The 14,738-nt window shown below is 36.6% G+C and overlaps 1 protein-coding gene across 7 annotated transcripts in view; it reads right to left on the minus strand.

Annotated features, from left to right (window-relative positions):
* The window catches only part of ATP9B (ATPase phospholipid transporting 9B (putative)), a 163,833-nt gene that overhangs the window by 127,185 nt on the left and 21,910 nt on the right, over positions 1-14,738 (minus strand). For 6 of the 7 annotated variants that reach the window (XR_007888669.1, XR_007888668.1, XR_007888667.1 and 3 more), the window contains exons 4-5: positions 9,122-9,235; positions 5,428-5,536 (exon numbers count right to left, since the gene is read on the minus strand). Coding sequence is in view for 4 of the 7 variants with exons in the window: in XM_051611125.1 (XP_051467085.1) it covers positions 5,428-5,536; positions 9,122-9,235 (223 nt within the window). In the remaining 3 variants the exon portion in view is untranslated. The remainder of the gene's footprint in view (positions 1-5,427; positions 5,537-9,121; positions 9,236-14,738) is intronic. The other variant, XM_051611126.1, reaches the window with a different exon arrangement.

Here is a 14,738-nt window from a genome sequence, read left to right on the forward strand (position 1 = left end):
ACCTGGGCACACATCCTGCAGGCATGGTCATCACTACCATCTGAGAGTGGTGTGCAAGCTGGGTAGACCCTACAGCCTGACACCTGGGTGGTGGCGTTTTGCCAGGAGAGATCAGTCTGGGAAGCTGCATCAGCCCTGAAGTGTGCAGAGCTGAGAGATGCTGTTGTATTCTGTCCTGCCAGGTGGATCCCATTGTTACCTGGCCAATAATTAGCAGTCTCTCAGCACTCTCCCAGCATGCTCTGCCTGCATGAACTGCCTCTAGATTCTGATATTTATTTTTTATGCAGTGGTTTTTGAAAAAGCAGCATGATCTGTTCTTGAAGAGCTGAAATTCTAATGTTGTAAGAAGTTTCAATAAAGATTTCAAGTAACTGCAAAAGAATAATATTAGAAAAATCAAGACAAACACCTTATTCAAAGTTCCAGATAACAAGCCTCTTGACAGAGATGATTTTGCAATTTAAAAAAAGGTCAGCTGAGATATCAACTCAGTAAGGTGGCACATCAGGAACAGAGCAGTTCCCCCTGCATAAATGTAAGCTTAAAAGTGAAAAAAATCAACAAACCTCAAATCACCGTAGCTCTCTAAAACAGACTTCTCAATTCTCTGATTTTAAAGGAAACATACTAGTTTTAATGCTTTGTTCTTCTTTTATATATAGCTGTTACTGATATTTCCTCAATTTCACACAGTTTTGGCACATATAATTAGCTTCACTACATTCTTAAACACCCGTTAAAATACAGTACAGACTTAAGTCTTTCACATTTGAAGCAGGGATAGAAATATTTCATTAATCTCATTCCAGACATTAATTTTTTTCTTTTGCTTTGCAGGTTGCAAAGTGAGTTTTGCAACACTTCTGAAAGTCATGTTAAACATCCTGAGATGAAGTGACAGATGCATGCCTCTCTGTAACCTATAGTGTGACTTTTAGAGTTAGTTATTTTCTTACTGATCTTTTTTCTTCAAAACTTCAGTAACGCTGCATGGGCAGGCCTAACTAGGAAAGGTTAAGGGCAGGACTGCTAACTTCAAGAATGGGAAGGAAAAAGAGTTAAAAATGCTTTGCAATTTTACCATCCAATCACCTTTGGTAGTTTAATGAAAGAAATAACAGCCTTTTTATGAACTTGGCAATTCTTCTGCAGAATAGCAGCATTTTTTCACAGGCACTTAACTTTTCACACCAAAGTGCATGTGACAAGAAGCTGCACCAAAAATGTAAGTCTCTTCGGAAAGAAAAAAAAACCACCTCAAACCTGCATGCATAGTTCTAAATTTTTTTTTTTCCATTGCAGTTTCTGCTCTACAGAAGGATACACAGCTGAGCTGCTCTGAAGCAGAAAAAGGCAATTCAATCAACAGGATCTTCGATACCCTGATAATTTCAATTCTACAGGGAGATAGTCTTCCTCCCTCCAACTTTAACTTGCATACTGACTGAAAACTATTTGTTAAGCATTTGCAGAATGGTAAGCAAAAAAGGAAAGCTGATTTTGCAATAAACATCTCAAAAAGATTAACACAGCAGAAAGCATCATACACTGAACAACTTCAGAGATTCAATACAATAATCTAGGAAAGTATGCAAGGGAAAAGATTCACGTAAAAGACAAGGAGATGAGTACACTTACTTGACTTGCTTACAAAAACAACCCATTTACTGATTTGCATGTTTTATCACTTGCTGCAAAGGATTAAAAAACCATTCACATGTAGCAGGTTCACCCTCTTCAGAAGCGCAAAGTAACACATAGTAAATTCACCAAGGGATGACTGAAGACAGATTTGCTGTGTTACACAACAAATAGAAAACTGACTAACACTGGATATCTCACGGATCAGAATTAGTATGTGGACATTAGACATTAAACTAGTCATTGCTGCCTAAGTACAATTAAGTAACACAACAGATGTCCCATTGTCCCTTAACCTCCTGCTTGAAACAACTCATTATTATAAAAAATAACGTGAGACTTACTGATCAGAACAAATACATATTCAAGGTCTTCAATTATTAAAAATAAATTCTACATCTTCAAGAGTCACAAATATGAATCCAGCATCTTCAAAAAGCTGGTACTTCTTATACTAGCAACATGCAGGTCATAAGACAACATTCACATGTTTTATCTGTTCAGGGGTTCCCGAGACTAAGAATGACTCCACAGAAAGCCAACACTGGTAGCCAGTAAAAGACTTCCTGATTTTAATCTACTGCAACAGTGTATAAAAAAGAATTTAATTAACAAATCAGTCCACCACACTATAAAAGTAATAAATCACAAGCTTCTCTTGCTACAAATACCTTTCTCTATAGTAAATAAAGAATTTTGCAAAACAACTAACTAGAAGTGATTACATTCTCTTTATCTTCCATAACTGGTACAATTAAAACTTAGGTAACACTGAACCTTGCTAACTTTAAGTCTTCCTACTGTCCAGTTTGAGCAAAGGCAACCTGCTTCACCTCTCTATGTCAGTTTCTCCATCTCCGAGACAAAAAAACCCCACCTATTTCAAAGAAAAGGCTTTAAAAACTACTTAAGTCACGAAATCACTAGAAAAAGTTTCTAGAGCAGTGTAAAGTGCAGTTCCACTCTGAAAAGTTACTCTAAAGAGTGGCATCAATTTTCAGTCTTTTAATTAAATTAGTATCATGTTTTTCTTTCACAACTAACAAAGCCTTCTTTCTCCAAACCATTAGCCTGTAGGTTAGTATATAGTCTAACTGAATTTTTTCACTTGAAGAGTACTGCTGTCATTAAAAATTAGGCAGATTATATTGAAAGTTATTTATAAAATTAGTTTGCAGAAGTGTAGTACTTGACTTTATTGCTTTGAACTGATGAACACCAAAATCCTTCTCAAAACCTGTAAAAATCTAATATTATCATAGCAAGAAGTCCTATTCTTGCCTTAAAATTCTATCTTTCAGCTTCAGAATGCCTCATTAAAAAAGAACCCTATACTACAAAGAATGTGCAATTTATCATCTATTCATTATTTTATGTATGTATTTGTGGAAATTTTTAGTACAGCTTAATTTTGAGCGGGTACTGCAATGTTTCCTTCTCAAAATTGGCCACAACTCAAAACACTGTTAGTAGAATATAATTTAAAAAAAAAAAAAACACAACAAACCAACAAACAAACAAAAAAGAACCCACAAAAGAAAACAATAAACAAGTATGAATTCATGATGTCACTTCAAAGTAGAAACAGACAAACATTTGTGGGTTAAAGTCATTATCCTTTGTTAAAAAGGGGATTATTTAAAGTTTTGAGTAAGTCACTGCTCTCTACACACCAGTTCCTGATTTAACTGCCAGGCTTTACCTATGTACTATTGTATGCTACTTGTAAATCTCTACTCTGTATCTGAAAACAGCTGTGTCAAGGTGACCAAATCAAATTTTAAATTGACAACTTCCATACTTCTAGGAGAATCTAAAAAATTTAACGTTTCTTGAATACACATAACCTCACAAAATATTTCATGAGCTGGGAAAGAGGAAGTCGGAATTTCAAAGCTTCTACTTAAATGTTGCTGAAACTCCTAGCAATTTATCTGAAACTCTAATATTAGCTCTAAACAAGTGAAAAAAGGCACCAAATTTAGCACTTAAAACAGCAAATGTCAGTCTTGACTTTTATATTACATTGGTAACTATAAACTATGCATGTGCTTCCACAGCTAAGGATTTCAAGATTACTAACACTATTGCTGAAGAGGTTAGGCTGTAGTATTTCAAAGGTGAGCCTTCAGTGGCCTACCATAACAGATCTAAAATACTAGTAAGTCAACTAGCAGGTTAAATTACACTTTTGAAAGAAAAGCTGTTAAGATCCCATTTCTTTACAGATTGTATTAGAGACTGCAAATATCTGGAGTCCAGCAATGAAACCACTTACGTTAAACAAATTGTAACTATCCCATTTGCAAATTTCCACAGTGGCATGCCTAAATGTTGGTAACACTATTTCAGGCTGACAAGGAAGGAACAAACAGATAAATATTCACTACAGTTGCTCTCTTCTGTATGTAAATTTCAGAAATGCAAGTCTCCATACTGTGAGGAAGCAGTAAAAATTCTTCTCAGCTGCTAGGTTATGTTATCACTGAGACTGTTGCCTACTTACTTACCTTCTAACTACTTTTAAAAATAGGGTAAGTTTTCAGACAGAACATACTTGAGCTACATTACAAGCTTTTATTTTTTTTTTATTTTTTTTTTTCTGGGGAGAATAGGATTCAGAGCTACTCCAGTTTAGTTTATAATTACGTTTTCCAGATCTGATGTGGTTACTCTTCCCACTGACTGTTAGCAGATAATCACCAAGATATACTAAAAAAGGCAGTGAAATTTATGTTGAGAATTAGTGAACTGAATTTATGCTTGCCATAATGTAAGCCACATACCCAAACTGCTTGTAATGCAACCTCACATTCCTGAACGGCTTTCCACTTTCTGGAACTTCTATGCCAAGGAAACTCCTTAACAGAAACTTCCTAGGATATTTTAGCAAAATAACTTTCAAGGGTAATAACAAGGTCATGTACTTTGGTGAAGTTATTCACTACAGTTTGACTTGATAATAGCTTATTCATTATTTTCAGCACCTTTCTATGTGGCACTCTGTTCTGAACCCGAACAGTAAAATATGGTAAGCAACATGAAAGTGGAGAGCAGTGCAGTTTTTTCTCTTATGCCCATGTTTAAAATTTACAATAGCCCATCAAATTTAATTGCCACTTGACAGCTGAAGTGCTTCATTTTCTTAAGCGTCTTTGTGAAAAACTGTCAAAGGTTATGAGTCAAAAAGAGGTCATAACTGTGACTTCTCCTTTGATTAATTTCTGGAAAGAAAACTGGCTGTTCCTACTGCATTATTATATAGATTTCAAATTATATGCAAAAACTGAAAGAAATACTTTTGATACTGAAGCTGACTCACAATCCATCTTCCTTTTCTTAAGTATAAATATATCCACCAAGTTTGAAAGGCTCTAGTGAATTTTAATTAGATTGTATTTCGTAGTTACTGATCCCTTATTTCCTACATACACTTGATACATAGCTGGCAGTGTTGCTGAGTTATTGTTCGGTATCCATTTCAGAGGAGAACTGCACTCGAAAGTAGTAGTACTGAACAGCAGAATGCTTAAAAAATATATACAATTATATACATACATCTTTATTTTACAAACAACAAAAGATGTACAACACTTCTAAAATAGATCAGGTTTAACCGTCGTACTTATCTGAGGGAAATCGAACAGTTAATTTAGTTAAGTGTTAAGTTTCATTGTGAATAGTGCAGTTTGAGAATGTTAGTAACTTCCTAGACCTGAAATCAATGTATATATAAGAAAAAGATTAAATATTTTAAGGATTTATACAAATGGTTTTGCTAACCTCGTACTGTCAGCTTGCTATATAACTGTGAGTTCATTTCCTTGTCTCTCTTGTAACGTCGAAATTCATCAACAGCTTCCCGTACCACCGTGACTGTCAAAACAAATCCCTGTTAAAGACAGGATTATGCAATTCAGAATTCTCAGTGCTAGAACAGAAACACACAAGTAGGAACACTATACAGAGTAAGAACATGTGCTTTAGAAGATGTACTTTTTTCTCTCATTTGGATTTTAGTTATTTCTTCAATTTGTTAAAATCGTACCTTGGACTACTCAAAAAAAAAGAAAAAAGAAGGAAAACAATACTTGTACAAATAAAATTCTAATAGCTACATCTCCAAATACATGCAATTTAGATATCACTTGAAATTTTAAAAATTACGATTCTTTGGAATCTTAATACTTCCCTATCTTCCACAGGTTCCAGGGCTTTAGCAAAAAGTCTCAATTTCTCATACTGAATTCACTGCCTTTTTCCTACCAGACAAATACCAGATGGCTAATTTAATTACTTTTGCCATTGTAAATGTAGTTATTTACCAGTATGTCACAAATATTCACAAAGAAAAAAGGGGTTTGTTCTGAAAAAACTATACATGCTTTTGCTGCTACTTTCACAGGACAGTGCCACTGCAGCTTCTGCTGGAAGCACAGTGTGCTACATGCAACTAACACGATTTCTGGCTGGCCACAAACAACAGTAAAGCTAAAGAGACTACAGAGAGGATACAGAACAGTTCATGGATGAGCATGTAAGAGTGTCCTTCCTCCCTTTCTAAATATCCTCAGGTATGTTCTTCTGGCTTCTTGAACTCAAGTAGTCGGTCTTTGTCCATCAGTGAAAGGGAAATAAAACTTTCAAAAGGAAAGGGAACTTATCATTACTATGAGTAAGATGGCTAAAAAATTCAAATACTCTTAAATCCTCCAAAGATAAGGTTTTAGAGATTCAGACACCCTCCTTCTCTAGAAGAAAATTTATACTATTAGATTTCTTCTCTACAGTTCAATAGCGTACCAACCTCCCTCTAACCCCCCAGCAAGAAGAAAGGAGTGAAGGTGCAGTTTTTTTTAAAGGTGTCTTGACTACAGTTGTCCTTTTCAATAGTAAGGTTTTTATAGTAGGGGCTTCAATAGTAAGCCTTGCAGTTCCAGCCCTAAATACCATGCTGTATTCTGTTGCTTATAGTTAAACACTTATTTATTCAGGTTGACATTAGCTACAACAATTATATTAGAATTACATAGAAAAAAAAAAGTTCCTTTGCAAAATGCATTCCTCTTCACTTCTAGGGCATAACTGAATGAGCAGTAGGGTTTTACCCTTTTTCAGCAATACCATTTTCATTAACTTTAGCAGCACAGATATTTTGGCAGCATAAAAAAAAAGGCACTCCTGAAGCACCTTCAAATATAGCCATTTGCACCTATCTCATAAATGAGACAGTAATCTAAGCACAGAATGCAAGGTGTTAATTGCAATAATTTCCTCTAGTGGCACTATACCTTGCTGGGCAGCTCAGTACAGCTGACGATGCCTATGAGGAGAAATTTAAACAGGCATCTCCCTTCTTCCTCATTTGTTCAGAGGAACCTGCTACTCTTCCAAAGGCAAGCTGAAATTGTGAAGCCAATCTCACAAAAAACAGTCATCTTTCTTTAACTGGAAGCAGTTAAATATAAGCTTAGCATATTGCTTAAAATCAAACTTGTATGCTTTATGTCCTTTGTATGGTGGACTTGAAATGAGAAATTCATTCCCTACTTGCAAATTACAATAAACCAGTAAAACAGAGCCATGTCTGAAGAACTCCAGTGCTTGATCTAAGTGTGTGTCACTGTTCAAGTAAAACAAAAAACACCAACAAAACAGAAAGCCAACAAAGAAAAAATACTTAAACCCCTCAAACCCCACCACCATCAACCCCCCCAAATCTTTTATCACATAGTCAAGGTGCTTTCAGTTGGTTTTAAGTATCAGAATGAACAATTTTTCCTTTAAAATCTTCAGAGAAAATACAGCCAAGTCATAGCTACTCCTTGACTATTACTGAAAATTTATCAGCAGTTACATGGTCTTCAAAGAAAACAAAACTTAACTCTTAAGCAAGACAGTACAATGGGTCTGACTCAAGTATTTGTTTTATATTTGCATCATACATACTAAGCCTTACTCAACATGCAATTAATCACTTTTACCTGGAGGTTAATCACTAGTAGAAAAGCTATTCAAGTAGAAACAAAAGAGTTCAGAAAAAACAGTACCACTAGACCGAGACATTTTTTTGTATTTTCAAGGTGTATGTGAAGTGTGAAACCTAATTCAAAATATCCTTGAATAAGACAAACATCTAAACAGAACAGATTACTAGTATTTGCAAAATACATTTTCTCCCTTCTTTGTGCAGGGATAAGATGCTAAGTGGGTTTTTTCCTTACTACCTCACAAACATACAGAACTGTACAAGGCACTTTACTGTGAAGAGACCAGCTTCCAGAACAGACCAACTTCTGTCTTTTACTGGGTCAGTGACAAGGACCTTTGTCAATTTCAAATCCCACTGTTGAACAACATTTCTGTCTTTGAAGTGGATTTTGTTCCAGCAGAAGCCAAAAGTTGTCTGGAAATAGAGGGATGAAGAACCTCCAAGGCAGACTCTGTTTATCAATACTTAAAAGGATGTACAACTATTAAAACAATGAAATAAATTCAGAATATTTACTCTATTGACTTGTTAAGAACATTCTTTAGTGAAACAGTCAGCATGTCACTGTTCCTCTTGAATGTCACTGAGAATAAATACTACTGGAAAATACCATTTTAAAATAAATTTAGAAAACAACAGAGTTGTTGTTCTTCCTGCCTTGCTTTAAAGCCAGGGGTGGAGGGGCCAGGAAAAAGAAGATTAAAGAAAAGGTAATGATCTGGTTACAAACAAAACAATGTCCAAATCATATGAATATACACGGAATACTATGAAAAGGGCCTCCTCTAAAAAGAACACCATTTTCAAACCTTAGGAAATCTGAGTCAGAAGCAAATGGTTTGAACAGTTTCCCAAGAAAATACTGCAGAGGGCTCAATAATAAAGACATAAGGAAGCCAGTGCAACTGTCAGGGCAACGAATCAAGAAAAGCACATTTAATGAGTAACATTTTCAAGATGCATTTTCCTCCTGCTTTAGTCATGGCTTAAAATATTTTCTCTATTTTTGTGAAAGCAAGACATGATCAAAACCAATACAGAAGGAACGGAAAAAATTTATTCCTTCAATTCTGACCTAGCCAGAAAATATAAAATAGTGAGCAAATCATAAACTGAAGAACTTCAGCACACGAATCACCTACATTGCCAAATAAAGTTCTTTACTAGGCTGGAGGGCTTTTTTGTTTGTTTTTTTTTAAAAACCTCTCAAGTCACCAGCAGCCAGAAAGACTACCTGTTTCACAAAAATAATCTCCAGCCTGTGGGGCAGTAGTGCAGGCATGTCAGGGGGAAAGGGGGAAAGGCCCTCAACACCTTCTGGAGTATCTGCTGTAAAATACTATGTCAAGTAAGTTACTTTACTGTTACACACTTTAACCACTGTAGTTTACCAGATGCAAATTTATGAAATATGCACATACATATTTTTTTTTTAATCTAAATTTAAAAAACAAAACAACTAGTTAATAGTATCTTTCTGTTTACCAGAGGAGCCCAGTACGTGTACAGGTAGCCTATTTTCAATGCTGGTACAAACTGTGAGCAGGACACGACGAGAAAATAGAGATTCAAGAAAAACTTGAATTGTTCATATAAAACCTAAAATGAAAAAACAAAATACATAGAAATGCCTTAAAATTGTACCCATCATGTACATAAAATTAACTTCTTCATTATAGTAGATATAAAACCATCATAAGGCATACTTATGCCATATTGTATGTGGTACTATTAGCACAACATGCTATATATTGAACTACTACATGCACTATAAGTTATTTTAAAATTATATTGCTATTTTTGTTTTCACTCCAACAAACCAATTTGAAAAACTTTTGGTGTTATGAAAACAGGACTATGTGAAGTCAATCTTTACAAATAGTAAATATATACTGAGATCACTGTGCAAAGATTTACACTGAAATTTTAACAGTAAACAGAAATCTGGTGTCTGTATAAGTATCTTGCAATAATTTTATATCCACAATAGACACCTTTATGTTTATGAGTTAAAACCAGTTTTGAATTTATTTTATATACTATCAAATAAAAAAAAGTAAAGTATGTGACTATCTGAACCTTTAATGCTTACATTAAGTTTTCATTTTCAACTGCTAAAACTTTTCTTCCTAAAAATCAGAATCATAGAATGGTTAAGGTTGGAAAGGACCTCAAATATCATCAGGTTCCAACCCCCCTGCTATGAGCAGGGACACTTCACACTAGACCAGGCTGCACAAGCCTCATCCACCCCAGCCTTGAACACCGCTAGGGAGGGGGCTTCCACAAGCTCCCTGGGCAACCTATTCCAGTGCCTTACATACCCTCATGGTGAAGAATTTCTTCCTAATGTCTGACCTCAATCCCCCCTCTTCAAGTTTTAAATACATTACCCCTTGGTCCTATCACTACAAAAAGTTTTCCCCGGCTTTCCTGCAGGTTCCCTTCAGATACTGAAAGGCTGCTATAAGGTCTCTCCAGAGCCTTCTCTTTTTCACGCTGAACAACCCCAACTCTCTCAGCCTGTCTTCATAGGAGAGGTGCTCCAGACCTTCGATCATACTTGTGGCCCTCCTCTGGACTCACTACAACAGCTACACGTCCTTTATGTGCTAGAGGCCCCAGAATTGTACACCATACTTTACACATACTGTACACATACTTCAGGTGGGGTCTCAAGAGTGGAGAAGAGGGGAAGAATCACCTCCCTTGACCTGCTGGCCACACTTCTTTTGATGCAGCTCAGGACACAGCTGGCTTTCTGGGCTGCAAGCACACATTGCCAGCTCATGTTGAGCTCTTCACCAACCAACACCTCCAAGTCCTCCTCAGGGCTGGTCTCAATCTATTCTCCATCCAGCCTGTATTCCTGCTTGGAATTTCCCCAACTCAGGTGCAGGATCTTACACCTGGCCTTACTGAACTTCATGAGGTTGGCATCAGCCCATCCTTCAAGCTTGTTAAGGTCCATCTGGATGGCATCCCTTCTCTCCAGCATGTTGACCTCACCACACAGCTTGCTGTTGTCAGCAACTTCCTGAGGGTGCGTTCAATTCCACTGTCCATGTCACCAACAAAGATGTTAAACAGTCCCACACCCAGCACCAACCCCCAAGGAACACCACTAGTCACTCGTCTCCATGTGGATATCAAGCTGTTGACCACAACTCTTTGAGTGTGACCATCCAGTCAGTTCCTCATCCACTGAGTGGTCCATGCATCAAATCCATATCTTTCCAATTTTGAGACCAGTATGTCATGTGGAAAAGTGTCAAACGCTTTGCACAAGTACAGGTAGATGACACCAGTTGCTCTCTCCTCTTCCACCAGTGCTGTGACCTCACTGTAAAAGGTCACCAAATTAGTCAGGCATGATTTGTCCTTGGTGAAGCTGAGCACCTTCAGCTTTTCCACATGCCTTAGCAGAGCTTTCAAGAGGATCTGCTCCATGAACTTGCCTGGCACAGAGGTGAGGCTGACTGGCCTGTAGTTCCCTGCATCTTCCTTTTTAACCTTTTTGAAAATCAGGGTTGTTTCCCCTTTTCCAGTCAGTGGGAACTTCACCAGACTGCCATGAAGTTTAAAATATGCTGGAAAGTGGCTTTGCATCTTCATCTGCCAGCTCCTTCAGAAGCCATGAACAGATCCTGTCAAGTGCTCCGGACCTGTGTACTTTCGTGCCCTTTAGATGGGCTCAGACCCACTCTTCTCCTACAGTGGGTATATCTTCCTTCTCCCAGTTCCTGCCACTGCCTTCTGCAACTTAGGTGGCATAGCCAAAATCCCTGCCAGTGAAGACCAAGGCAAAAAAATGTCGAGTACCTCAGCCTTCTCCATATCACGCCTCATCACTGACATTAACTGTAGAAGCTTTTACTGTTACCCTTGATGTCCCTGGTCAGATTTAATTCTATCTGGGCTTTAACTTTCCTAACTTGATACCAGACTGCACAGAAAACTTTGTATTCCTCCCAGGCTGCCTGTCCTTGCTTTCACCCTCTGTAGACTTTCTTTTTACATCTAATTGTGTCCAGGAGCTCCCTGTTCATCCATGCAGGCCTCCTGGCATTCTTATCTGCCTTCCTCTTTGTTGGGATGCATTGCTCCTGGGCTTGGAGGAAGTGATTCTTGAATACTGACCAGCTTTCTTGGGCTCTTCTCCCCTCCAGGGTCTCATCTCACGGTTCCCAACCAAGCAGATCCCTGAAGAGGTCCAAGTCTGCTCAGCTGAAGTCCACGACAGTGAGCTTGCTTTGTACTCTCCTTGTTGTCCTAAGGATCCTAAATTACACCACTTCATAGTCACTGCAGCCAAGGCAACCTTATCACATGATACACTGTCGTATACTCCAAAGGAACGACAGATGCAAGGATACCTTTGGTAACTAGACACACCACTTTAGCAAGTGAATATTCTCAATATTGCTTTAGTTATTATAACAATGCTAAGAACGTAACTAATTTTATAGAATTTTGAATCTTCAAAGACTTCACATATTTCTTTAGTAGGCCAGGATAACAAGGCACTTCCATCAAGGATGATCACAACTGGCTACTGAACTTGGAACACTGAAATTTGAGGAAATGGATAATAACTTGTTTCAAAAGCTAAAAGATTCAAAACAGAAAAAAGCTACATTCAAAGAGTGTCTCCATCTTTTAATCTCAGAATTCAGTTAATATTACAATGACTTCTGCAGGAAAATCAAAGTTATTAAACAGGTATTTATTTCCAACATTATTACTCAATTATATAAAAACTTGTGCCCTAGGAGAAAATATTCAGAAAAGTTCACTTCAAAGTGTCTTTCTGTCTGGGACAAAGCAGCAGTACCCCAAAGTTGTTTCTTGCAAGAGCACTACATTGATGTTCAGCTAAAAGCTACCTAAACAGCCCCAAATCAGAAGATGTTTTTCAAAAGCATGGAATTCTATTCCACAATTAAACAACAACACTGTAAAGCCAAAAACATAAAATCTGAAGCTGTGGGGAACTTTGGACTGTTCTTCCAAAATGAAGCCAGCTGAGCTTGAAACTGTACCTTATGTTAATACTGATGAAGTTCACATACTAATTTCTAGTGGTATGCTTAACTGTTTACAAAGGCTTGATATACCAGGTCACGGAGTACTTTGAGAGGTGCAGATCTGCAAGCTCACCCATCTTGCAGGAGAAGGTGGAAGTTTTTAAAAAGCACCTTCCTACAAATCTTCTGAATGCTGGCAGATCACTCTCGTGTTCATTCAGTACAAAGCTAAACACTTCAGTCTAGTTAAGCAAATTGAAGAGTCTCCAGTTACACAAAACTGATTAAAAAAATGACTGCTTTGAAGTTCAGGAGAGAGACCTTAAAAGCCTGCCCATCACAGGTAATACTCTTTATGGAAATTTACACAATATTCCTAAGCAGCTGTACTAAGATAGCAATAGCAAATGGAACAAAGGAAATTCTTTGCTATGATGGTGGTGAGACACTGGAACAGGTTGCCCAGGAAAGTTGTGGAAGCCCCATCATTTTACTGTTCATGAGCAGGTAGACGGGGCTTTGAGCAATCTGGTGTAGTGGGAGATGTCCCTGCCAAAACACAGGGGTTGGATCTAGATGATCTTTGAGGTCCCTTCCAAACCATCCTATGATATGATTCTATGATAAATGAAGAAGTGCTAAGTATATTATAAAATGTTAAGAAATCAGATTATATTTTGGAAATGTTGCAGCTCTTTTATCCAGTATGCAAAGTGTTGTTAATCTAAATGTCATTTTAAGCTCATATTTTGATATGAAATAATTTAATATTACCCATTGCCAGCTGCAACATTAAAAATTACACAAGTCTAAACAGAACACAGAACTTCACATGCTGAAAATTTCAATCAGGGTTAATCATTGGAGTCAATATTTATGACTTTGTTACATTCATAGGTTTCAAACCAATACAACTATGTTTCCTACAAATTACTTCTAGTGGAACAGCATAAAAACTGGACAGCTACATAGTATTTCTAATCAGTGAAAAGTGTTAATTTATGACTAAAATTAAAATTTAGAAAAATTTTATTTCCACCAACTACTAGGCTTTATGTTTAGCATCTCATTCACTATTGAGTTTCTAAATACTACCATCAAAATAAAAATCTGAGTCTGCCTATATTGTAAAAAACAAGATTTTCAAAAGATCAGAAAAGAACATTCTCTCTCTCAACAGGTAATTGCAAGCTAGGGCTGATCCCTATAGGAAACATGAATCTAGTTTAGGATTTGTAATCTACACTGCAGATTTCTACTTAAAATAATCAATGGCTTACTATATGCTTAATGAATTTTGTGACCTTTAGGAAAACATATGTGGCTTAACCCATTTCAGTGCATTTAATAATTTAAACTTCCAAAGAAAACATTTACATTGTTCAATAGAGATGAGAATATTTTATCCACCTGTGATAAGCGAAATTTTATTTCTTTGACAGGAGATCAGTCTTAATTACAAAGCCATTAATTTTTTTTTTCGTTTTAGTAAAGAAGTGTATTAGCAAACACCTGCCAGTCATTGGACTGAAGAAGCCAGAAGAACAGAATCAATACTTTTAAAAACCAGCATGATCACTTACATAAAAAATTTAAAACAAAGCATGTCTATATTCAAATGTGCAAGGCATTCAGTTTTTGCAACAGGACACAGGACTCCTGGATGGTACTAGCAGAACTATGAGCAAAAGCATATTAGTAAAATTTAACATGAATAGCAGCATACATGTACTACTGAAGCTTCAAAATTTGTCTTCTCTATTATTGTATTTCATTATAATAGCATTTTTTTAAAAAAGTATGAACTAGATAAAACTATCTCTTTTGTCTTCATATACAACATGACAATTACAAGCCAAAAACTGAAATTAAGATGCAATATGGCTTCTTAGGAAAACAAGTGAAAAAAACTTCAACTCCAGAAAAGTACCCTCTGAAGAACTGCGTTCAAAACCAAAACGACATCACTATTTTTAAAAACAGTAAAAAAAAATGCAACTCTGAAAGTGTTAGTTCAATAAACTAGGCCTTACTTGTCATCATATAAATAAAAGCAGTAGGATCTTTTTGTCCTT

Source organism: Apus apus, chromosome 2, assembly GCF_020740795.1.
Source record: "Apus apus isolate bApuApu2 chromosome 2, bApuApu2.pri.cur, whole genome shotgun sequence".
In the NCBI taxonomy this organism is placed as follows: domain Eukaryota; kingdom Metazoa; phylum Chordata; class Aves; order Apodiformes; family Apodidae; genus Apus; species Apus apus.